Source organism: Glossina fuscipes, unplaced genomic scaffold, assembly GCF_014805625.2.
Source record: "Glossina fuscipes isolate IAEA_lab_2018 unplaced genomic scaffold, Yale_Gfus_2 1, whole genome shotgun sequence".
In the NCBI taxonomy this organism is placed as follows: domain Eukaryota; kingdom Metazoa; phylum Arthropoda; class Insecta; order Diptera; family Glossinidae; genus Glossina; species Glossina fuscipes.
The window spans coordinates 7,767,966-7,795,052 of NW_023998415.1; the positions used below are offsets into that span (position 1 = coordinate 7,767,966).

Genomic DNA, 27,087 nt, shown 5'->3' on the forward strand with positions numbered 1-27,087 from the left:
ATTTGAATGCCTTACGACTGAATTTTAATTCCTTCGATGATTCTTTGAATACGTTTGGAAGAAAATTGACCGCACTGAGATAATTGCTAATTATCCCAGTAGAATTTATGGCGCAGGATGATTACATGATTACATTAGCAGTCAACTAAGTGACTTGTATATGGATTTATGTTATAGTTTCTTTTTACACATGAAATCTATGTAACTAGGTAGGTAATTATGTTTCTATGCCGTTATTGTTATTGAATAAACGAATAAATTAAATATTATAATTACAGGACCTATCTACTCTAGAAGAGAAATCTGGCTTTTTCCATAAAAAAACGTTACGCTTCGAAGAGCAGATAAATTCTTTCGTTTTTTTTCCGTCCCTGCAAATGAATTTTTTCTTTATATCTTTATCTCATTTTCAGAAAATTATTTGGAAAATCTGACTAAATGTTTTATAAACAAGTCCGTAGAATGAGTAAAACGCGAAAATGTTATTTGTCGGTATTTCACTGTTTGATCTTGACGGCATTCGCAACTAATCGTCTCATACTTTGCTTTCCTTCTTGTGTATAACACTGCAAAATATTCGCAATGTTGATGATGATGTTTATCATAATGATGGTATTTGATAATAGAGGAACAAAAAAAAAAAACAGAGGGTTATTAAATGTGTAACGCATTGCAATTGCGTAGACGCACATACACGCACACAATGTGGGTATGAAAACAAGCATAAAATTTCAAATATTCGACTAATGAGTATTAAAGAAAATTCTTGAAAATTACACATATACCTATGGGCTGGTAAATGCATACATACATGCATACATACATATAAAAAACATTTTTATACACGTTTTCTCTGAAAGTTCTTTTATATCCTACTTGGAAAAGTATTTATTTATCTTATAATTTTTATTGCCCTTAAAAAATTAACAAAAATTTCGACGATGAGAAAAAGTTATATATATATATATAAAAAAAAAAAAAAACAAATAAATAAATGAATAAAACGATGAATAAATAAAAACGGAAAATATGCAAACAAGCTAAGAAAGTCTTGTGTACATACCAGTAACGCGTTCAGGCATTCACTCACTCATTCGCTCAGTCAAGGAGTCGGTTAGAAGAACACCTGTCATCTACCTTCGCTGACTAACTTTTAGGGTTAAATACTTGCACATGAATACACTTTTGTTTTATTTTACTCATGAACATGTAGGTTTCTGAACGATGGCATTTTCTTCTGGTCTCTCTTTCCTGTTCACACAACACCTGATATCGTTTTAAGGAGAATGAAGTAAACATGAAAATATAATAATAATTACGATAGCAAAGAGAAGTTAGCTGCTATCGCTTATTGTTAAGACTTCTAAAAACTTTGTTGCAAAAACGTAATTTACGCCGCCATAAAGCGTTACAGTTCTTAATGCCTCGCAAGAGAGATAAAGGGAACAATTTCTTTGAAAAAATAGTTTTCATTTATTACTTTAAACGGCTCTTTTTACATATTAGAAAACTATAAAATGACGCATAATTTCAAATAATGTTTCAAAGATTATGCAACAAAAAAAAAAAAAAAACAGAAAAAAAAAAGAAAAAACCAGTAGTCCCGGTCGTTACATATCCACGGATGTACGTGTACACGTCGTGATTAGAATTGAATTTACGGTTCTTTGTCTGCTCCTTTTTTTTTTTTTTTTTAATATTAAAAAAAAAAAGAAAAAGTTAATGAGTTCACGCGATATACACAATCGAAAGAAGAAGAAACATTACATTTTTTACTGCGGCTCTTACCTCGTATTCGTTGTCTTCATCGCACAAGAGGTATAACAAATTTGTCAAGTGTTTGCAACGTTTACAAATATACTACGTAGATGACACAAATTTTCTATACCCTATACTTTTGGTCATCACGGTTAAGAGGAAAGATTTATTTATGTCTGTCTGTATGTTCTTCTTGCCTTCTGTCTTTGTTCGAAATTTTATGTAAATGAAAAAATTCAATGTCAAACTAACCGATATGATCTCGCAAGGTTAACACGAAAACTCAGGCCCGGACCAAATGTCGCACGCGATTATACAGAAAATTTATGCACCCTACACTTTGCTACCGAATTATGTTAGATGAATAAGATATACATTAAATCACACATATATCACGTATACAAGGTAGTAACGATGCTGCCAATACAACATTCGGCCTAATCCCAGCAAAATTTTTTTTTTTTAATTTTTCGTTTATTTATTATTTATTTATTTTTTCTTTTCTTCTTTTTTTCTTTAGTGTTTCGCTAATCTATGTCATAAAATTTGATGAGCCTTTCTTCTCATTATCGTCATTACTAATCGTTAGAATGAAGTCAGCTGTTATTTTTATACTAATACCTCTTATCTTTTCTTTTTTTTTTTCTTATACTTTCTGCTTTTTGTGTATGAATTTGACTAATACATCGGCTGGAATGGTGATTAGTTACTTTCTGTTACTTTCTGTGTTTATAGCCCAATGACCGTAAAAAATTGAATAGTACCTATATTAAATTAAAGATAAGTTAACGGTAACCCGAAAACATTACTTATTACTCTTTTTCTTACTCAGCAAAAGCCAAAAAAAAAAAAAGAACAAATATTCTTTTCTATTCTATCCTTTCGATTCTATGGAACGCAACGTGTACGTACGTTACTTAACAGCCATTAGATGAGCTAATTACGACAAAACGGCAATTCTATCTTTTAGATTGATTGATGCGGCGGATGCGGTTTGAGGCCGTATAATTTTTACATTTAATGAAACATATTTTAGATGTGCATTGCTATTCAGTTCAATTTCCCCCTTGGGATGGTGTGATGGTGCCATGTCAAGCAGAAATTTCTAATTCTAGTCGTGAAACATATCATGAATATCCCATGAGTGTATATAAAAATCTCAAGATATGTTATTACTTATGATCGATCACCCAAGTTAGCCAATTAGCTGATTGGTAATTCAATCGAGTTTCGGAATTCGCCCTTTATTTTAAGTGTGCGAAAACATAGCTGACTACTTTCAGTTTTACACGCCAACTTAGCCATATAGTGGCAGACAGATGGAAGCGCTGAGGGATCATCACGAATTAACAGAGTTTAGAATCTCAAGAGCCTACGATAAATGTGTGGAAATGAATACAAATGAATATTCAAAACTTTCATTTAGAGGAGTTACATGAAAGAGAGAGAGAGAGAGATCATGAGAGAGAATTCCCCCTCCCCCCAACACACATATGTTCGATTTCATTTTTAAAATGGGGTTAAAAGTTGTGTTCCTTGTTGGGAGAGTTTATAAACAGAGTTTATTTGAAGGATGTCGAAATGGGAAATCTTGTTATTATTGTTAGGTATTGTGTCGTAAAAATGATATTCTTTCGCGATTCCTATGGAAATGTCAAGTTGATAACCTAACGGCAATTAGAGATTATTTGTGCGAATGTCAATGTTATCATCAATTTATACCGCAGGAAGGAAAAGCGAAACGCTTCATTTCACAATTTATGGCCATGAAATTAAATTCAATGTATTGTAAAAAATGAAAAATAAAATTAATTTTTTTGTTTTTTTTTTGTTTTTAATAAATTTTATTATTTGTGATTGCCCAATAAATTAAAGGTTAAATATGGGCCGTTATTGAAAAAACTACGAAAAATTAAAAAAAAATAGTAAAAAAAAAAAAATAAATAAATAAATAAAACAGAGATTTATTTCCATATACTTCCCTCCAGGGTGTGGCTGGTTATCAGTACAAATGTCAATTGCGTTGTTGGTTATTTTTTTTTTTCCCTCCTGGTTTTGTTTTTTTTGATCGACTATGGAAACCACACAGAAAAATATCTGAAATTTGTAGATATTTTGCGAACGAAATGTCAATTAAAATTCAACCAAGCAAACATATCAACCACTTTACTCCACTGACTAGGTCAACTTGGAACATTTAAATACTGTCAAAAAAAAAAAAAAAAATGCAGAAATTTTGTGGCGCAGGCGCAGGCGCGTACGCAGATAAACATAACAAATCTGCATTTGACAAATAGCAAATTGCCAACAACATCCAACACAAACCGAAGTGTATGTACATGACAAACAAATTTTAGTTTAGTTATATGAGCAGCAGCGCATATAAACATGTAACGGTTTACATTGTATGCATTTTATTAATGCGCAGAAGAAAAAAGTGTGAGTGGATCAAATGTATGCAAATATGTAAGTGGTGGTGGTCAAGAACTTTTTCAATTTTGCATTTTGTGCATGCAAGCAAGAAATAATAAGAAATCGAAAAGAAAAAAAAAAAAAAAGAATCAACAACAACAACAACAACAACAACAAATAACACAACATAACATAAACAAACAAATCTAGAATTTGCGGTGGTGTTAACAATTTTCTCAAATCTTGATTAGAAATTCGTCTATTGCACCGGAAAGGTTAACATTTCTTATGTGGAGAATTTTTCAACATCAAATCAAATTTGTCGTTGTCACTGCCTCAGTTGACAGTTAATTTGTTGTTGGTTTCCACTTCAATTTATTTATTTATTTATGACTGACTATTTCTTTTGCTTTGTTTTTTGCTTTTGTTTTTGTTATTGTTTTTATTTCAACTCTGAGTTGGCTGAAAAATAATGAATAATAAAAATTGAATAAATTCAAATGACAATCGTTTCAAAAATGAATTCATTTCTTTCAATGTAGGTGTAGCCTTAAAAATCCGGAAATTTAATTTAATTTTATATCGCATATAATAACCGGCTTTATTAAGTCGCGTTATTAAAGAAACAACAAAAAGAGAAAAAAAAAAAAAACCTTCAAATATTTCTTTTATATTTCATGAAAAAATTTGCCTCTTTTTAGCTGAACTTAAACGCTGTCAAGAAATTATCCACACACAAAAGGCGTTTAAACTCGTTTCGCATTATATTCTACAAAGCGTATGCTGATCGAGTGTTTTTTTTTTTTTTTTTTTTAATCATTAGAAGAACCTCGAAAGCGTAATAAAATGCGATCAAATGCCAAAATAACGAAACTTCTCATCACCTCAGATCCGTGATATAAATAAAGACGATTACTTAACAATAATTTATGCTTGGAAAAGGTTTAATTCAACTTTAGGCAGAATTGTTAACTACTATTGGCATAAAATTTTCAAAGTTGGCTTCGGGTCCTTTCAATATTTATATGCATTAGTGCAGTAGTAGTAGTAGTAGTAGTAGTAGTAGTAGAAGTTATCATAAAAGCCTTGAAAATTTCCATAAAAGATATTGCGACTTAGTTCTATGAGGTTGTTCGGAAAGTCATTTCGTTTCCCTTTCCCAACAATGGATTTAATTGCATTTTCTCATCTTCAAGCTAACACTCGAATCACATTTTCATTCATTATGTATTTTAAGTGCAAATATGTCGAGGCTTGTTTTTGAAAAGATTTGTTTGATTGTGCGGAATAGCTTTTGTTTGGTGCCGCTATCATCAGTTATGGAAAGTCGATAGCAGAAATATCTGACATATCTTAGTTTTCCACTATCGATAAATTGCCTTCAAGGTCTTCAAGGAAGAAGAAAGCTATTGAATGTGTATGAAAAAGACATACTGACAGGAAATCTGTACCAAAACTGGTTTACAAACTTTCATTTCGACAATTTTGTTATTGAAAGTGTATCATGTTGTGGAAGGACCGTTGAGGTTAATGAGGACAAAATAAAGTGATTAACTGATACAAATCGCTGAAAGATTACCTTTATCGAGTTGCATCGCTTACCGTAATACACTTATCCATCATAAAAAAAAAAATCGTCTTTCGTTTTAATCGAAACACGAAATGGCTTTCCGAATACCCAATACATATAATGAAAAACATCTTTGGCACGTATATCAATCACTTTAAATAAACAAATGAAAACTAAAGTAATAGTTTGGGGGAGTGAAAGGCCCAATAGAACGATAAGCTCGCTCGTATAGAGGAGTATATGCTTTTGGATTTGATCTGCGCATTACACTTCCATTCTTATTACTCCAATGGGAATCGATTAAACCGATTCAAAGGGATGTCAACCGGATCAAGACCACCTCTAATAACATATATATATATATATATATATATATATATACATATATAGTTTTATGAAACCAATGAATAACGAACGAAATGCAAGTGCTAGTATTCCTATTAAACTGTCGTACATAAGAATGATAAGAACAAAAATGTGAACAAATAGTTGAACATGGCTACATATAGACCAGAATAAATATCATATTGAAGATTGACACGAACGATATTAACATCATTGAAATTGAGTTTGTTCTGCTATCATTTTATGTTCAAACATGAGCAAATTTTTGATAAACAATTTCGCATACAAAGCGTAGCTAAATTGGGAATGCAGGCAATTTGGATAAATTTTACGAATATATTTTCAAGGCTAAAGTTACATAAAGGGAAGGACGTTGCAAGTCGAAGGACGAACCCATGCATTGCACGCAACGAGCAAAATTTGTGAGATCATTATAGCGATTTTAAAAAACCCGAACAGTAGGTAGATTGAGAGACGTGGCTAAATCGATTCTTCTAAGACTATTCCAAATTGTGACTAGTGCGAGAACTAATAGCGTACAGAGATTTGGTAAATCAAACATATCTAGAATATATCCTACGATGACTGGTCGTTTGCTACTTAAATATTATAAACAAGAATGCTACGTACAAATACGGTACGAAAGTAGTTGCAGTTCAATCTGTTTAAATTTCTAAGGAGTAAGCTCTTCAGACATTTCGCACGGAAAGAAAGTTGATCGAATGATAATCTTCGACAAGTTTAACAAGCATATATTCAGGTATTAAAAGAAAAACGTTTCGGAAATATATTAAAAAAACGACAACCGATCGGCCATTCTCACGAAACATATTTTACCGAAGGATCGCCGCGATACGCAGTATAGCGGATCCAAATTGGAATGTAAAAAAAGAAAAATCATTTAGACTACACGCCCATGAATAGCGAGGCGCTCAGAGGATTTTAAAAACACCGTGCGATTCGTGCGATTGACGAGTATTCGCATGAAAATATTCAATTTTCAGCGACGCAGATAAGAAAATCACACTGTGACTGTGACCGCGACTGAATGTTTTATACACTCTCATCATCTTTACCATGGGAACGAGAAAAAGAACAGTTTTTATGCTCTAAAATATTGAATGAGTGCAGCTGATTTTGACCTATTTTCGATAACAACATGCGTGCAATAATAGCTAATGTCTGCGACAAATTTGAAGCTGAGCTGATGTCGTCATTTCGGTGACGAGAAGGTTATTTCGAATAGATATATGCAGCAAATGCACGCATGCGTGTCTTGCAGTAATACATATACCTTCTCTCTTCGATGGAGCATATAAGAAATGCTTAAAACAACTTCAGAAGAGAATGTTATTTTAAAGATTTCGACTAAGCTTCGAATTGAAAAGAATAAAATTTGTACAACGTTTTGGAAGATCGTGTTTCAAGAAAACCGTTTTTATGGGCGCTGTACGCCTGTTTTCTTTTTGGGGTAAAATACATTTTTTAATATTATTTATTTACTTATTTGTTACTGCAGCGATACCAGAACCATAAAACTACCTTTCCATATATCTCCTCATTATCTTTCTTCGAATATTTTTTGCTAGAATGTGTTTCTTTTGTAGGCTTTTCTTCAAAACAGAATTGCACGAATGACACTGAAAGTTTTGCGAATCGGACTCAGTCTCATATGTAACGGCCCTCTTGACGAGACATAGAAACTTCTTAAAAGGAACTGTTAGCGGATTAAATAAGTTAGAAGTCCGTCCATAGACACAAGACATCAGCTTGCAAAGTTCCAACAATGATTTACTGTGCACGGGCAGAGATTGGTCTCACTTCGAGGGAATCACGTGAATTCTTCTTGTTTTTCTTTTTTGCCAAAGACGATGTTCACCTTGCTTTCTTAGTTGTCTCCAGTAAATACTCATCAATTCTTTATGCTATTTCGTAGTTTGTACTTAGACAAAAAAAAAAAAGAAAGAATTTACTTTAGTACTTTACTTTACTTCGTTTTGCTTTAGTAAAGAAATCTTGAATTCCTAAAACTATTTTGGAAAAATTTTCTTTTTCATAGAAAATTTTGTAAATCTTCTTCATTGTGTTAAATTGTGTAGTAATCTAAAGCATAAGCAAGACTACGAAAATGGTAAATATACTTTCATACGTATGCACTTATGAACATTTGTATATATGTATGCGCATTTAATGTCATGCAACACTGATTATGCGGTAATATTCATATATAACACAATGAATGTGTCTATTAAGCAACAACAACAAGAAAAAAGCATAATAAAGCATTAATATATAACTGGACAGATGGATAGACAGACAAAAAAAAAAAAGTTTACATTTAAAAAAAATTTATAATAAAAAAAAAAAAAAAAAAAAAAAAAAAAAACCCACAGCCAGTGCCAAACAGTGAACGAAACCGAACAAGACTCACTTTATTCGCGTTCTCCCACTCCATAAAGCGTATGTGTGTGCACTTCAGGGAGTAGCATATGCTGACTGGTGTATAGACTATATAGTGAGTAATCAACCACACACGATGAGTGCAAGTGCAACAAATAATAAATACATTTTTTTGTTTTCATTGCTACTTTTATTAGTAGTGGTGTTTTGGTGGAAAAAAAAAACAAAAAAAAAACGAAACTTTAGCAACAAGCAAAGATCAGAAACAAGATATCGTTGTAGGTGTTAAAACGAGCCTTAAGTTAAAAACAAAACTATAAAAAAAGGAAAACAGCAATCATTTACAAAGATCAGAGTTGTTGGAAAAAGTAAACTTAAACCGAAAACTAGAATTGTGTGCTTAGCACACTGTTTTAAATCTAAAGACGTGTGTTCGCCTTTTTTGCTGAGTTTCCTATAAAATATTTGCTCTAAATATTACAGAAATGCGAACATATGTACGCAGGTATCACTTTTTACAGATATATATATATATATATATATATATATGTATGCATGTATGTATGTATATATGTGTGCATGTGTATGGATACGTGTACCTACTTATACATATTTTTTCTTTGGAATTTCCCTTTAATATATTAAAGTTTTATTCGATACAACACCCAACACTTCGCTACCACCCCTCCTACCCGCACGCCTAACGCAAATACTGAACGTGCTGACATTTGCCAATTCTTGTCACATACCGAGTTACATTTTCTTTTCACTGTTTTCGTTTCGTTCTTTTCGTTCTCTTTCTTTTCTATTACAACGTATTTCTCTGCTTTATTTAGAGTTTCTTGTTTTTGCTGTCGTTGTTTTTCTATTCACTTGAATCGTCGTTTTTGTCTTTTTTTGTTTATGTAGTATTTTGAAGTGTTACGCGTGCATGCTTACACCACACACACTACTAAATAAAGATTCATTCTTTTAAGAGTACAGAGGCTTTAGCAAAATATAACCTTGTGCGTTTGCATTTTAATTTTTTTAATTATTTTGCGATGGAGATGGAAAACTCAAAATTTTATTGGCAAATTGGATCGTGTCGCCCCATTTACACTTCTAAGAAAACTCGAGCACGTTCTTGCCTGTTCGAAAACTTGGAAAAGCGAAAAAGTTGCTTCACACACTTCTGGCTGAGATTACCACTGATTACATTACAGAATTTCTGCAAGCATATGATCGAAGCTATTGTTGCAAGCTATTGTTTTGTAATAGATAGAAAAACATAAGCAAATTTAGAAAGCTTGTCTCAGTTTCAAGATATATCAGAACTTGTTGTTGTTGAATTTGCCTTGTTAGCAAAAACTTTCCAGCGATTGTTTAATGAACGAATTTTTTTACCAACATGGAGAGAATCTAACTAGAAGAAGAAGAAACAAAAATGCGGCCCATGCTGAAGCTAATAGACATGTAGCTCCAGTTCTAGAATAACGATATGCGTATGGCATGTCCTTCCCATTAACATGAACAGACCCATCTAACACCTTAAAAATTTAATGCTTACGCGATTTTTGGGGGCGCACAGTCACTGCTGAACCAGTTACATAACTGTAAGGGTCTTATCTGCGTCTAATTAAGATACTAGAAAGTGGGTCTTGTCTTAGCGCTGGCTATTAATATGATTTATTTTTACCTCTGGGTTTGCGCTTCTAGGGGGAACTCTTTCTTTGTTAGTCTTGAAGATATCTCTTTCACTGCGACATATAAGTACAACGAGAAGCATACATTTTTTGAATCTCTGGCTTTGAGTTCGTCCTTGCACCGCCTAGACAGAGGCCTTTCTGCAGTCTTAGACTGAAGTGGCTAACTTTAAGCCGGTCAGCTAACCTAGTTTATACTTTTTCTTAAGCTTAGACGTGCAGCACTTTGAGTAAGGATTAAAAATTAATCTAAATAGGATATAACCAGGAAATATTAAATTTCATTGATTAAGTCACTGGGTTATGCAAGTAGTTGCGATATATTTCGTCAATATTAACGCTAGTTTTTTATTAAAGTTTGGGAATCTGACTAATTTCCAATTTTCGAATGCTCATGGAAACTCAAAGCGACGAGCTCAATGGTCAAAGACTTTCAATTAGATTTTTCATTTAAAATTTTTAAAAATACGAACTTGAATATCGAGACAAAGGAGAAAAGACAGTCAACATCATAACGATCGAACCAACAGCAGTTTGAAAAAACTATGGTCCAATTGCATCGTCAACAACATTACACAGAGCATTACACAGAGTTAACACTTTTCGTTGTTTGATAGGTTCGGTTGTTGATGTACCCGGTCTGATGGAAAAAAGTGAGAATATGATAAGTCAGCCAAGGTCGATGTTTCAATACATCTCTTCGCCTAATATAATCTTTTACTTTGTCTCAAATATCAAAAATTACATCTTGTTTCCATGTAAAGGAATGTTTTTTTTTTTTTTAATATGACCAATCAATCAGCGGATGTCCGCAGCACGGCCCAAAAGGTGTAGGGAAAGAGAAAGCAAGATGATCTCGGGATAGTGATTTTGTGAGTAACCCGCAAGTGTTATACTTTTATCGACTCAGCACTCACTAGTAAAGCTACGACCAAAGGTTACCCTGCCGCGCCAAGATTTGAACCTGCAATCCTTATCTACTTGGGTATTTGTATGGAAGTCCTCATATTGAAGAGACATTAAAACTCGGTCCATATTAAGCAAAGTTAATGTCCGTGCTAAAGGCCTAATACTGTAGCCAGCTACTGTAGCTAGTATTGAAGCGTAGATATTGTTGTCGTATAGGGAGCTATTTTTATGAAAATTTTTGTATGGCTTTCGGTTTCCAAAAAACCAAACCAAATTTGGTACAGTTAATGATTACGTCAAATTATTGGTGTCTTTTGTAAAATATTAACAGTTAGATCTTTTCCCCCTATACGGAGTTACTTTTCGCAAGAACCGGTTATCTGAATTGGCTCGAAAAATCGTACCATTCGGTCTAGACCGCTCACGTGAATTCAATATTTGAAAATACGATTTCACATCGATTTTTGAATTGTACATTTTTTTTTTTCATATAATGGTTATTTATTACATAAAGTGATCTCTTTCTCGTAACGGTGGTCTTCCAGCAGTCATTTTGAATAGAAAGTTCGTCCTTGAGCTAAAACACGTTAGCATATTAAAGTTTGTCAGAATATTTCGAGTATAATAAAAATAAAACCGTGATTTCAATATATTTTCTCTAATAATTGAAACCGAGGTAGACGGTAACGGTGTCGTCACCATTAAGACACACACCACCATTAAGACACACAATCAAAATTTTTACTATAGACGTTTCATCTGAAGCAGTAAGTATGGAAAACTGAATTTCTTCCTTGTCTCGACGTTTACCATGGGTTCCGGTTGGTTTATTATTATGTTTGATTTCTCGGTTGTTCAACTCGAATATAGCCTTCTTATGTATTTGAATGATTTTGATTTTATAAAGCTTTGCTGATAATTATCTCTTCATTTGGCTTTCAATTGTATACATCATAAGGACCTTTTCAAATAAAGGCCATAGTCAAGGATATCATTCTAACTAAGATCGATTAAGCGACATGACACGTCACAATCAAAAAATTGTTTCTTAATTATAGTTTAAAAAAAAAACTATTTTTCTAAGTAACATTTATATCGAGATGGTCTATGTTTGCTATGTTGTTTGGAAAGCCTGAAATTTCGAAGGCGTACAATTTTGCATAGTTTGTACATCATCACTAATATGAGACTTAAGTGAAACGCAACAAATATTAAATCGTTTTCGAATCGTAATGCACTTCTCTATGAATCTTGCTCCACGTAAACAGAGGACGTGAACGAAATGAAACTTTGCTGAGTTTTCTAGTCGAAGAATATGCTGCGGTAGATTATAAATTTCAGGATAAAGTTAATAGATTCACTGATTTCTACTGGTTAGTGCTAAAATATAAATTACGCATGCCATTGCATATATACAATATATAAAACATATACATATATAGCTAGCTATTGCATGTATATTATATGTAAACATTAATGTATAATATTTACGGTTGAGTGAAATAACTGACGGAATTGTTGTTCAAACTCTTGAAGATAGGATAAAACTGCACACATTTATGTAAATGAAAACCACACAAACTATAGCAAACAATTAAATACAAAAAAAAAAATCACAAAAAACAAAAAAAAGCGGTTTCGAAAATACATAACACAACTGAAAATTTTCATACAAAAACGAAAAATAAAGAAAAAGTAGAAAATAGCTGACCGGTACAGAAGCCACTGGTCAGTAAACCATAACCGAAGACTATCTTCCTACTTTGCAATTTGAAATTGAGCGCATAAAGCGGCAACAGTAACTGCGACAGCAGCAACAAAAATGTGTGAATTATATAAAACAATAACGAACATTACGAGCAAATGCATCACATTTGTTAAGTCAAGGAATTTGATTTGATTTTACTCTTCGGCTCATAAACAGACTCGCACATGGAGACAAACACATTCTCATGCAACAAATCACAATTTGATTATCTTGAGGCATTTTGTAAATGCTTCTTTTCTCTCTTTGGGTGTATTCGTGTTTGTATTGGTGTAGATTTTTGCTTTTCTTTTTAAAATTTTTAGCACAAGAATGTGGGGAAATATAATCTTCATACCAACTTTATAGTCCACGCAAAGATCGACAATTAACTGTCGGTTAGTCTGCTTGTCGGTTAGTCGACTTTTTTCCTAATGCGTGTGTTTGTGTGTGTGCCTGTGTATTTGCAAACTATGCAAGCTTATTTCTTTTCTTTCTCTTGTATTTGCTTCTTTTTGTTTGTTTGTTTTTTTTTTTTTTTAATGATATTTTTGTTTCTTTGGCGTTCGTTGCGTTAGGTTTAAATCACTTTCCTTACGCCCCGTTTTATGTTTCGCAGTTGAAATAAATTTTTTCGAAATTCTCACAGTCTCTATATGTATGGTCATGTGTGTTTGCATGTTGTTTGAATATTTGCTTTTATATCATCAAAAAAAAAGACGTGTATATATTTATTGCATTTCATGTTGTTGTTGTTGTTATTTTTATTATTATTATTATTATTATCATTATTGAAGTGCATCTAATCTTCTTTCACACAAATGCATATTCCATACAATAAGAAACCCAGTAGTAAAGTCAGACAAAAAAAAAAAAAAAAAACAAATTCAGATATGAAAATACTGTTTCGCTATAATTCTTTATCTACTATTCATGGAAAGTAATGTACGTTTATTTGAAGCGATTTTCTACTTTCTTTTTAACTTATTAGAGACGTGCACAATACAATCTGAGAGAATGTACCACACCACCCAAACACAAGCTCACACACCTCACAACAGTAAATACCAGCCATTCATTTATTTTTCAAGTTTCTTAGCTGCAAAAAGTAAAGGTATTGACTATCACTAGGCTTATGGCGATTCGTTTGATACCCAACATTTATTTATTTTTCGTTTCTATGCTGGCCTTGAGTTGTTCTGCTTTGCAGAGTGCGCATATTCTAAGCCAATTTCTGCAAACGTTTCTAAGATTCAAATGAGTGAATGAAGTCTTTTCTGTCACTGTCGTCCTATCCTGATGACGAAGGCTTCCTAAAGCTCGCTTACGAGCGCATTATCCAATATAGTTTCGAGCTAATGTACCATGTGCATTTACCAGCAACAATTTAAAAGTGTCGAAACGCATGATATGTTCGCCCATATGCAACTTATTACTTTTGTAAAGCAATATAATAATTTGACTTAACTCACATATATATATATATATATCAATGTAACACAACTTACGCACTAGTAGTAGCAGTAGCTGCTTCGTAAAAATGCAACCAGTTTAATGATGTATATTTGCCAGAGTATAGACCAGTGAAATAGTTGAAAACGCAATACTAGCCTTTTCTCTGATAACTTAAAATTCAATTTAAAAATAAATCAACCAAATGCACTTTAAATAATGCGATCATTTCGGACGGATTAGAACAACAATTCGATCTCTATTCTCTATATATTTTTTGTCAAAGTCAATAAATATTCGTACCCCATTTTATTACATGTCACAAACGTCTATAAGTTGTTGATAATAATATCTTTTCGAGCTTGTTTCAATTGTAGTACATTTTATGGATAGACAAGGCTTGGCCCCCAGGATCTTACACTAATTCCAAAAATTTTTGCTATTACCGATGGATGGCTACGCGACGATTAGATAATTATTACTATCTTTGTCAGTAAACAATCACACAAGTACATAGGACGCAAAATGATAATACTCTTGAGACTGTGCCTATCTTTTTTCCCCTTCCATTCATTCTTTCAAATAAAACGTATATCACAAGAAATAAAAAAAAAGGCGTCTGACCTGAAAAAATTTGCAAATAATTAAGTCTATATATATGTTAGTGAGGCAGCCGGGGTTATTGCAAGTATTGTTGTTGCTGTTGCACGACAATGCAAGGAAAAACGACAAGATTTGTATTTTGTATTTCAAAAATCTTTTTTTACTTTTGAATTTATTTGGCTGTTCTCCCTTCTTTTAATACATATTGCTCGTGTCCAGTCACTGCATTAATAGCTATTTGTTTTATTATATCAAATTAAAACTCATAATATTTAAATGGGTAGTTTTACCTTCAAATTTAAATATTTGCAGAGATTAATCCACATTTAAAGTAAACAAAGAACAACAAATCGAATGCAGACGAAAAACACGAAAGACAAACACACACAAAACTATGTTATATGCAAGTTAAAGCTGATTCAATGCACCAGTCAAAGAAAGTTAAGAGAATTTTCCTTTCCGCGAATATATTTGATTGAAAAATATTTTTAATTATTACATGAGCCGTTTAAGAATTTCAATTTCTCTTCTCACCGCATACGTTCAGTACATTTAAGAATTTTGCACTTTTGATTCACGTTCTTCAGTAACAAATTAAAGTCAAGTTTACATTTGTTGAAACCTTATTAGCAATTAACGCAATTTATAACGCAATAGATCTTAACAACCTTTTCACTTTTTTCTTTTTTTTTTTTGATTTTTCACTTTTTATCGTTTTTAAAACAATAATCATTTGCATAAAAGTAAATAACGACTAATTAGCTTTCTGTTGTATTACTGCACAGTTTAAGTTTACTGCATTTATTACACTTAGTTCGCGAGAACAATGTTTTATAAAAGCATAAAATATACCGGATAAAAACGCTTAATTTAAAACAAACTAAACACACCAATCATTAAATATATTCAATATATTTACGTATATTATTTCGATAATAAGCCTCGACACCCTCGATACAAGGTCCTAACTAACTTCAAAACTTCAAAAAAAAAAAAAAACGAATTGAACTAACTGATCAAACCGTTCAACCGTTCAAAAGTTCAAAAGCAAATGAAATGAAAATGTGGAAAATGTGAATGAATATAATAAACATGAACATGGAAACGACTGAGACTGTTAAGAGACTACAGAGAACGAACACGAACATGTTAGCTTGATTGGCTAGAGATACTTATTTTGTTAAAATCCAGAAAATGTTTACATTCATCTCTCTCTCTACTTCTTTCTCGCTTATTAGACTCGAACGATCAAAGGTTCCTTTCAGAGTAAATAAAAGTTTACAATAACAATACCAGCAATAGTGCCAAGCTAGTGGTGCCAAGCAATTAAAGAAACCTCTGAGAGTAAAGCAAACTAAAATCTCTGATATGCATATCGTCGAACGAGCCAATATGCAGTCTGTTTGAGTTTGAAACATTTTAGTCATAAAAAAAAAGAGAAAATTGACTTGAAACAGTAACGAAGACGGCAGAAACATTTTAACGAGAGAAAAAGAGATATTAAATGGAGAATAAATTCTATTTTGAAATTGTATTGAGAAAGAGTGGTTTCCATTAATACTGCTATTGTGTGCTGTTGAGTAAAAGAAAAAACGTTTTCGAAAAAGTATAATATTCATCAGCAAGGAATGGAAGGGCGGGTAGAGGGCGCAGGTGGGACGTATATTGGGCTAATATCCAAAAATATCCATCAGGCAAGAATCCAGCATAGGCCATTTAATCAATGGATAAAACAAGGTGTTCATTAAACTAAGCCAATTTAGAGAGCAAAAAAAGGAAAGAGAGAGAGAGAGTACAAGAGTGTAGTTGAAACCGAATGGGAATAAAACACGATTTGTGAATGGCTAATAAAGGGAAATAAATACGAACATAAAATTTATTATTATTATTATGCTAGGTTTTAATTAAATTTTTTTTTTTTTCAACTTTTGAAAACGCTGCAGATCTCCCCTTTCCAATTCCCCCCCCCCGGTTCACTATTTGTCAATCCAGAGCTCATCTCTGTTTAGAAAAGCTGATAATATTTTTAATACATTTTCAAAGTCGGCTCATTTCTTTCTTCTTTTCCGCAGCCATATGTGCTTGTTTAACTATTTATACACAATGTGTGAGTTTCCCTCTAAAAAGCTTTCAAGCCTTAAATTTCGACTTTTAGGCCCTGTATGTTAATCACATTTATTGTTGTTATTGCATGATGCATATTTGTTCATCAAGCGTTATGTGTGTTTGTTTTCTTCCGCCAAAGCCAGTAAGTCAAAGCGATGGCATGTATAGTGGGAAGAAAAGAAGGTGAATGCGAGCTAAAGAGATTTGTTAATCTTTTTTTCATCTGCTTAACCTCGCAAATATCATGAATTTCTTTAAGTTTGATGGTGAAAAAAGCCTGGGAAAATTTATAAAGGAATTTTGTTTTGATTAAGTCGAGAGCAGCGTTGAATGTCAATAAACCAGAGTTGATAAGTTTTTCTTTTTTACGTTTTATTTAAATTTTTTTTATTACTATTTTCCTCTACAGTGACTCTATTATTTTTCTTTTTCATATTTATTTTCGTCTTTTATTCATTTATTTACTTATTTATTATTATTATTTATTTATGTATTTATTTTTTTTCATATCGTCATGACTTTAGGTTTCACCCATCAACTGACTTGGTTTGGTACTGCTTTTATTTTTAATGCTGTTGCTGTTGCTGTTGCTTTCATTCGCGAAAAAGGTCATTGTCAACTGGGTGATAAAAAATAAAACTTTTCTATATATACACATATACATACATTTTTTTTCTTCTTCATTAGCCACTCTTGGCTTTCTCATTGACATATGGTGCATGTTGTTCGAGTGTTAGATCTGTGTTTACTTTAGTTTCTATTCGTAGGACTTTGGTTAAAGGTTTCTTCTACATTTTTTCGTTGTCTTGTGATAAATCGTGACTACGTATCGGAAAAGAAATGAAAACTTTTTCGTTACGCGAAGAAGTTGAAATGCTTGATGCCATACTTTCCTTTGTGAGACCTTCTTCTAATATTGTCTATGCGATGTTATCGTTCATATAGGTAACATTCGGATTTAGAGTTTCCTTTATTTTAGTATACAGAAAATAGAAAAACATTTCTTTTTCCACTATTCAAATAATTCAGTTGTTGTTAGGTCAGTTAGATGAGTTACTACGTTTTTCAATATTCAATAACAGTCTGAAAATTGTCAAGATTTGATATCAATAAAATTAAGAGAACAGAAAATTTTTTGTTGAAGAGTCTAAGATCTTTGTTATAGGCAGCATCGTTTGGTTTCCAGTTGTTAATATAGATGCCTACTTTTCAAATCACCCATATAGCACTATATTTTCAGCTGAATCCAAGAAGCCATTCGCTTAGCGAGTACTCAAACTCAAAGGAAATTCCTTATAGTGTCAGACAATAAATCTGTTTTATTCGCTTCACACTCATTTCGCTCAGGTGAAACTTACCCCTACATATTAGAAATTATTTCGGCGTTACTTTATATTTTATGGAAACTCTTGGCCAAAACACTGCAGATAAAAATGCATCTTCCAGACCATCTCATTTAAACGATCATACTGTGATTCTTACAGATCTGAGGACAATCGACAAAAAGCATTCAGTTCTTTCTTGGCAACTCTCTGTTCTCTTTATTGCCAGAAATAAATAAAGCCCCTTGGTTTATCGATTGCGGACTCAGACGTGACAGGCTGATGTTCAGTCACACGAGATGTAATGATCATCTATTCAAAATTAATCTAGTAAACAACCGTTCATGCGTTTGGGGATTCCTACAGTCTCCTGATCATTCTCCACAGCATTCTTGACATTTAGCATTCACGCAGTTTAACAGCTTACGTCGCAACCTTTCCTTTTTTAAAATCATGTCATCAAAGCATATAAGCGTTTACAGACAGTTTATGAACCTACTCTCTTTTGCACTTTTTTGCTCTCGCACCCATCAATTCCTTCAAATAACTTTCTATACGTACATACCACATTACATCTCACATATCGGAATTTATCTCTCGCTCCTCTGTTCTATCCTACTCGGTGGACGAGCAAGATGCAGATTTTAACGGAAATTATAAAAAAAAAAAATAACGTGGCGGACGTATAACACGCAAAATTAAAGAAAAAAAAAAAAACAATAATCACTAAAATAAATAAATAATAATATTTGTATATCAAATCTAGCCCCAACAAAGAAGTCTGCGTTCACATTGAGCCTTTTTTACACATCCCAGTGAATTTTCGGTTGTTAATTTGCTGAATTACAGAATAAGAAGGAGAAGAAGAAGAAGAAAATTAAAATAATAAAAAAAATTTTCGTTGAAGAGTCCATTCGAGACTTAAGAAAATTTACGTCTTTTTTCTCCGACTCTTCAACGACTATGCGGTAAGCATAGCGACGTTATAATAGTATTATAAATGCGCTAGCCTTTATTTATATAATTGCGGAAGAACATAATCAACAATTTAATTGTCATTAATAACGAAATAAAAAGGGCAGAAAAAAAAGAAAAAAAAAAGATAAGAGCATATATCTGTTAAAACTGCTCCCTCCTCTATGGAGAGTAAGCGTTGCAATGACCAACAAAGCATTGTAAGGTTGTGCGCGCTGATAGAGAAAATACGCATAAAATTTTGAGTGTTTTGATTCGAGATGATCGAGCGAGTGAAGTGAAATTGAAAGTTGTGCATAACATAAATAAGAGACGCGCTATATATATAGAGTGCATGTTGTTGTGATCAAATTTAAGTATGTTGGATATGTCGCGTTGAAAAGCGCCCAATGCACGGGTCAATTAATTAACGGGAATATTTGTAAAAAAGTGCGCATAATCATCCGCGCATCTGTAGCATATAGCATATAGTGCGGTAAGTGGTAGGCGTAATATATTATTTCTCGAACTTATACTTCAATGTGAAAAGATAACAATTAAGATAAACCTGTTCGCTCTTTGGTACAAAAGACTTGAATCTTATTTTCTTTATTATTACTATTATGTTACTGCTATTATTATTTTTATTATTTTAAGCTACACACAGTATGTTAAATTTAGTAAGCACACGCTTTCAACAAAGGGTTTTCCAATGTCTCTCGTGCACACGATTAGCTTACCTTTCTATCATCTGATTAACATGGTATATACATTTATAATATATATATATATATATATATAGTTATGAAACTATCAATTGAGTGATTCGGAATTTGATAATGATTTACGAAAGCAATTAATATAGAGATCATTATTCATGAATTTATTTAGGTTATGATATTTAACCTCTAAAGTTTTAAAAAGTGTTTTGTTATTCTCAACTAAATTAAATTGTCTGCATTACTCGTTAAACACATCTGAGCGTATATTATTTGGATAAAGGAAATAGCAGCAATTTAATGGAAAACTAACAGTTGTTTGATCATTTGAAAGCTTGAAATTCTCTATACTTCTTGGTAATTATTCCAAAATACTTAAAATAAATTGTTGTTGAATTTTATTTTAAGCAGAAGGCAGGAATTCTTTGAGGCATTCTTTATACTGCACATAATCGCATTAAATAAATGGTTAATCAAGAGCAAAGGTGTCTACGTAAATGCAAAATTGTTAGACAATTATTGCTAGTTTTCGTAGAAAACCATTTTGTTAAGACTAAGAGCAAAAAGATAAAAAGGAAAATCGCAATAAATTCATAAAAATTACAACCGTATCTAGGCGATGCCTTTAATATCTGCTTTCATCTTTACATTTAACTGATGGACTAATCGTTGACTACCAATATATAATTTGAAGATATGAACGCGTGACCATTATTATTATTTATTTATTTTTTTTATTTTTTATTATTAAAATACACATGAGAATACATTTAATAAAAATAAAAAATTATGCAGGCTTTCTTTAGTATTTAAAGGCTAAGGCAGTGCACTGATCTAAAGAAATGTTACGCAGTTTTATTTATTTATAAGAGTAAATCGACCTTTTGAACAGTCATTGAGATGTGAACCTGTTTGATTTTTCTTTCTTCCGACTTTACATTCAAATCGCTTAAGAAGGTCGTGACTTTCTTTGGTTGCCCGCCTTGAGCTTTTTGAATATGTTCATCAAGTTTCATTTCTGCGTAGCAGATATATATATATACATATATATATATGTACATAGTTAGTGTAGATATATATTTTATGAGATTCTCTGCTTACTTGTTTTCGGCCATTAAAAGCGGAATATTATTTTAAATCCTGTAAGTACTACTAAGTTCTTGGTTTCTTAACAGCGTACGCATGTCGATTTCCGAAAACACTACATAAAGAAGAAATAAAAGTATTTTGAAAGAATGGAAGTATCTCCGATAACGAAGAAACTATTCGTTAGAAGTTAAATATATATGTATATAATTCTATATTTTTCCGATTGTAGTCCTTTTAAAAACACCAACTAATGGGAAATTAAACGATTTTCCAGACTTAAAAGATACGTAGATACGAATGATACCTTGTAGGCGTGTGCGCTTTTCTTAGCCGTTATCTTGAGAATGTCTTTTAGAAAGGGAAAGAGATTGTAAGCGTCTTGGGAGAGTGTAAGCCAAGGTTTCACTCAACGCAATGAGAGCTTTAATGAGATCACAATTATGTTACCACATTTGCGAACGTAATACGTCTAGAAGAGACCTCTGTTCCCCCCGTTGCGGGTTTGCAAAACTTTCCTGGTCCGAGGTCAACGAATAGATTACCAATTTTTGCATATCTTGGAGTACATTTTCAAGATTTGGATCAAGGCCCTCATAATTTTCCAGAAAGTGCTTTAATTGCTTTTTCGGTTGCTATTCACAGAGGACTCCATTAGTTACCGATAAAAACATCTAAACGTCTTTCTATGCGATATATTATGTTTTGCTAAAAATGATCGATGGATTGAATGAACGTTAAAAGAATGTAAGAAATCCGTAGAGCCGATAAAATTCTATCAAATATCTTAGGGTAGGCTAGGATGAGGTGTACCTGAAGTCATTTCCTCCGTATAGTCGCATCTTGAATATGAAACAAAAGTTTTATAAAACATTTCAATTCTCATGTATACTGTGTGTCACAACTATTACTAGTAAAGGGCTAAGAGAATCAATCAACGCGAAAAATTACTTAACAGCAATTTCAAGCGTCGTCAGCAATTCATCTCTGTCTTTCATAATTAGTTTAGAGGCGCACATATAAGAAGATATTCTTTCATTATTGTTTTCAATGTATCTGATTTATCATTTTAGCAAATCTATTGAATAAGTTCGGTATTCAACTCAAGTTTGTTGTTTCTTCTTAAATTTCGTCGATTTTATAAAAAGCAATTAAAAATTTTTTTCTTTTCTTTACAAACGTGTGCTTGTACGATTTTTTATGATAAAATTCTTCAGTTATCTATGCATAAAAGTCTAATCGAACCATCATTTTCAATTAACTTTAGCAGAAAAGACTTGTGTTTGCTCCTCATTTCAAAGCAAAAAAGAAAAAAAAAAAAAAAATTTACAAAATTTTTTAGATAACAGTAAAGTATTCTAAGAAATTTGTCAGTTAGGTGGAAAAAGAGACGCGGCGTAGGAGGAGGATATTATTGCGATGTAAAAGAGACCTTTAACCATAACATGACCCATATGTACTCTGGCTTTTGCTTTCTCCGTTTGCCCTCTTTTTTATAATGCTGAATGCAACAACAACAACTTGGATTGGAGTAAAGGAAATGCAATGCAAATTTCAATTATGAAATAATATTATTAACGAGACTTAATTATAATTTCAATTTAACGAAGCGCATCGCTAAGTAAACGCATTGTATAATGATAATATATAGCCGAGCATTCCTGGTATTCCGTATATTGTTGATTTGTCTGCCTGGGCAAGCTTTGATCGATTAATAAATTTTTAAAGTAAAAAATTTTGTAAAATGCTGACACGACGTTGTATAATATCGAACGACCTTGAATGTAAAGAAATCATTGACAAGACCTAACCCTGCCCATCATCAAATTATGGGAGTCGGATAAAGATTTATAGCTCTCCATCATTTTATATTTTATTTTTTATTACAATAAAATTAAGCTTTTTCACAACATATTTTTTTCTTACATTTTTTTTTTTTTTTTTATAATCCACAATTATGAGTAATATACGGAAGATATAAGAAGTAAAAAAAAAAAAAAAAAAATGAATAAATAAATAAAAAATGGGAACAAAACGAATGAAAGCCGTTAAATTTATAAATAAAAGTCGATACAAAGATTGCCCCACGGAACGATGAATCACTTTTGAAAGCATTTGTTTGTATATATATTTTTTTTTTTTGTAAAAAAAGTAATAAACACGAAAACAAAAAAAACAAAAAAATGATGACAAGGTCGTTCAAGGCTAGAGACGGACGCAGATGATATGAAAAGAGCATATGACTAAATTATTTAGCCTTTGAGCGCCATCTTGAATATTCCCCATCATCTCCGAAAAAACTTTTCTTCTAAAGAGCTTCTAAAGAGCATCTTGAGAAATTGATTATCGCAAACTTTTCTTTATTTTATAATTTATAATTTATACTTTTGAAATTAAATTAAATAAGAATAAAAATCTGTTCATTTAATGATAACTCATAGGAAAATTTCTGTTCTGCTGTCTTCTATTCTCTCATTGTTTTCGTTTCAGTTGTGATCTTGAAGTCTTGTGGAAACTTCGCCTTGCTTGCTTAATGTAATGTAAAATAAATCTGTATTGAATTTAACTTTCTAATCCAGCCCCCCCCCCCCCCCCGTTGGGGTCATCTTCTCGCGCAAGCGCAAATTCTGACCTTTAAACAAGTAAATTCACATTCATACAAACGGGTTCATGTCAATCGTATATTTAGGTGTGTTAGGCCCTACACTTTTTTCTCGGCGTTAAAAACTCAATAAGTATATTAGTGTACCGTCAAGTTTCTATGCTGGGTACATCACCAGTTGGATTATTTCATTCAAATTTCCATGAAATGTGAAATTTAAAGTTTTTTGTTTCTCTTTCTTATTTATTTGTTTTAGTTTTTGTTTTTCAGGAAAAAAGATCTATCCCCAAAAAAATTATGTTTTTCCAAAACTAATGAGAAAATTGTTCGATTACCGACTGCCTGATTGCAGAAGCTGGATTTGTAATTCCGAAAGAAAATGGAAAGAAGAAAAAAAAACAAAAAAAAAAAAACTAAAATGTGAAATTAATTACTTAGCTAGCATTATGGAATTACTACGAAGTTGGTCGTGTAACGAATGAATGATTGAAATATTTCTCTAACAAAAAAAAAAAAAAAAAAAACCTTTTTTTTAATATACTTTACGTAAAAATGCTCGTCAGTGTGGCTGCCGGTCTACACCAGCAATCGAACTAACCAAAGGTTAGACGATCGGGCAGACGCCAGGTTATTCATACTGCACAGTATAGGAAACACAAAACAAGAAGAAAAAACCACACATAACTGAAAATACAAACAAGGCAAATACTTTAACTTTTTAGATAACGAACGACTATAATTTTAATATCTGCCATTTTTTTGTTTTTTTTTTTTGTTTTATGTGTGCGTGTGTGTGGGTTTACAAAACTTTTCTACTTTTTCACATTCGTTTAATTCAGTAAATACCTCCTACCTTCACCCAGGCAAACAGTCCCGTTCTCGTTTTATTAATCGTATTCACATTGGTTTGTCATTTCATAAGTCAGAAAATGATCTCAATAAAATTGCGTTGCTTTGTGACATTTTGTTAGATAGACTACCCGAAAACCCTCTAGACATCTATATATATTGATTCATATCGATAATGGTGTTGCTTTCGATTGGGGTCTGGGGACTGTCTGTCCATCTGTCCGTAGATAACAGTTACATTTTTCAGATATATGCAAATATGAAAACGAAATTTGCCTATAGATGCTGCTAAAGCAGTTACTGTCGAACCACATCGCTGATGTATTTTGACAAAAAATTTCACAATTACACAATGGACTTCATGCAAGAGCATAGGTTTGCAATAGCGCTGGTCATGTTGAACCCTGTGCCTGGAAACTACGATTTCCGAATAGCATTGAATTTCTCTTCACATTTGACATTTGAAAATCCGATAGATTCGTATCAATTGATTGTCAAAGTTTACGGTGATCGCGGTCTTCAGAGCTTTGAATGATTTAAAGCAAATTGTACAGTCACTGGCAATGGAAGCAATACCTTCAATAACCTACTTTTCGTGATCTTCATCTTTACAAGAACTGCGATCCACGTCTTTGAGTACGTGATTGAAAGGTTTGTCTGAGAAGTCAATTGAAAATTTCTCAGTTAGTTCAGTTCGCAGAATAATAAATAGTTTAGTTCATTACGCGCAAAAACACTTGTTCTCCGTATAATCCTTTGTATCCGAATTTTTACAAAACATAGCAAGCCTTTTAAATTTTGTCTCTTACTCTGAACCCACTGGTGAAATCAATCTGGAAAATCAATTTTGATTTGGATAAATAGGAATTTGTTTCGGGGAATCTTCAAGAAATAAAACGAAAAGTCGGCGAAGAAGAAGCATCGATGCTAGTTTAGAAAATTGAATGGATTTTGATATTGGAATTGCGGACTAAGCAGAATATGTCCCTGCTTTTTTTTTCTTTGATTTTCTAAATTAAGTCCCATCGTTTTCATTATATGCAGGAGGTTAGAGGTTAATGCACGCACTCTCAGAAAAATCGCCTAAAGCTCAGATTTGCACTGAATTCATTACTAAAACTAAACGACTTGAACTTGCTTCGAAAAGAGATGCAAAAATATTGATAAATATCAGAGAATAGAAACCCTTTTGATATTAGTATCACGTTTTTCTAACTCATCGGCCGAACAAGCCGATATTAGAATGTGGTGTGTGTTTGGTGCGCTGGCACTGAGTCTGAAATCCCTCGATGACACTGTTCCATCTAGCTTGTATTCTTGCCTTCTCGGTTATGTTATTGTTTATAGAGTCTTTTTACACATGATATGTGTGTGTGTGACTGGGTAATAGGCCTATGGCTTTATTATATAGTTACTTAATATATGAATAAACGAACTGAAATGGATAATCATTTTACGCTAACATCTGTAGAATATCACTAAACTATATATATATATATATATATATATGCTTATTTTGCTTATAGGTTATGCTTAAAGTGAGTGGTAGCGCATAAGAAAGAAAAATCAAGTAAAGTAAATTCTTGAATAATTGTATGGGGAAAGAGATGTGAGCGTTTCGATAGAAAAATAAAAATTATTGACCACTCCCCGGTTAACGTGGACATGGACGTTGACGTTGCTGCTTTTTATGAGCTTTAAATAAACCGCAAAGTTCGACAGATTATCATCATCAGTGGCCTAGAATGGATTAATTAATTAATTTTATTCATTGATTCGTAGTAATTGTCGTTTATTAATAAATGATTTCATTCATATGTATGTATACATTATGGCAAACAAATCGATTCTAAGTTAAGTCGCTAAAGCGCTAAAGCGCTATTGATATAATTCAATAAATATTTTGTTTTGTTGCTTGACAAGTGCTCCCGACCGACACATATTTGTGCATCAAGTTAAATATTCTCGCTTGCTCGCTTTGTAAATTCGTCGACTAAATTAACTCCCCCATCATATGCTCCGTTATTGTTTAACTCACGTTTTAACAATTTAAATAATTACAATTACAATTTTCTATATGCTGCGATATCAGTAACGAAAACTTAAAATAATCAAAGCGGTAAACAACAGCGGAGAGACAATGTCTTTAACGATTTTGATTGTTATAATTTGCTTGTTATACAACTTGACAAAAAATAAAAGCAAAAACAAAAATGAAAATGAAAATGAAAATATAATAAACAGAAAACAAAAATCCACGCCGGCTACAGGTCTCTTATAGGTGAGTGAGAAAGAGATACAAGATGAAATAGGAATACAAAAAGCAAAAAAAAAAAACAAAAAAAAAAAATCGCAAGCTAGTTTTCTCAATTCTACTTGATACAAATGACCTAAAGATTAAGATTAAAATTTTCGAGTTAAGCCCACAAAAAAATGTGGTCCAAAACGAACGAGAACCGAACAAAATGAAAAAAGAAACCGAAATGTATAATAGATAATAACCGATATGTTGAAACATTAAGATTTAATGTGGCGAGTTAATGATATCTTTTTTTATCTTTTCAATTTTTC

General features: G+C 32.3%; 1 protein-coding gene across 14 annotated transcripts in view; it reads right to left on the minus strand.

The window, feature by feature from the left end:
* LOC119631948 (mucin-17) overlaps positions 1–27,087 on the minus strand; it is a 219,066-nt gene that overhangs the window by 7,644 nt on the left and 184,335 nt on the right. The window contains exons 1-3 of one of the 14 annotated variants that reach the window (XM_038024569.1): positions 15,378–15,920; positions 1,789–1,962; positions 1,064–1,266 (exon numbers count right to left, since the gene is read on the minus strand). The exons of 3 other annotated variants lie outside the window; for them this stretch is intronic. In XM_038024569.1, coding sequence (XP_037880497.1) covers positions 1,064–1,082 — 19 coding nt within the window. In that variant the 5' untranslated portion in view covers positions 1,083–1,266; positions 1,789–1,962; positions 15,378–15,920. Of the gene's footprint in view, positions 1–1,063; positions 1,267–1,788; positions 1,963–3,740; positions 3,856–7,588; positions 8,028–15,168; positions 15,921–27,087 lie in introns of those variants that run through there. 10 more of the 14 variants (XM_038024570.1, XM_038024577.1, XM_038024567.1 and 7 more) reach the window with 10 other exon arrangements.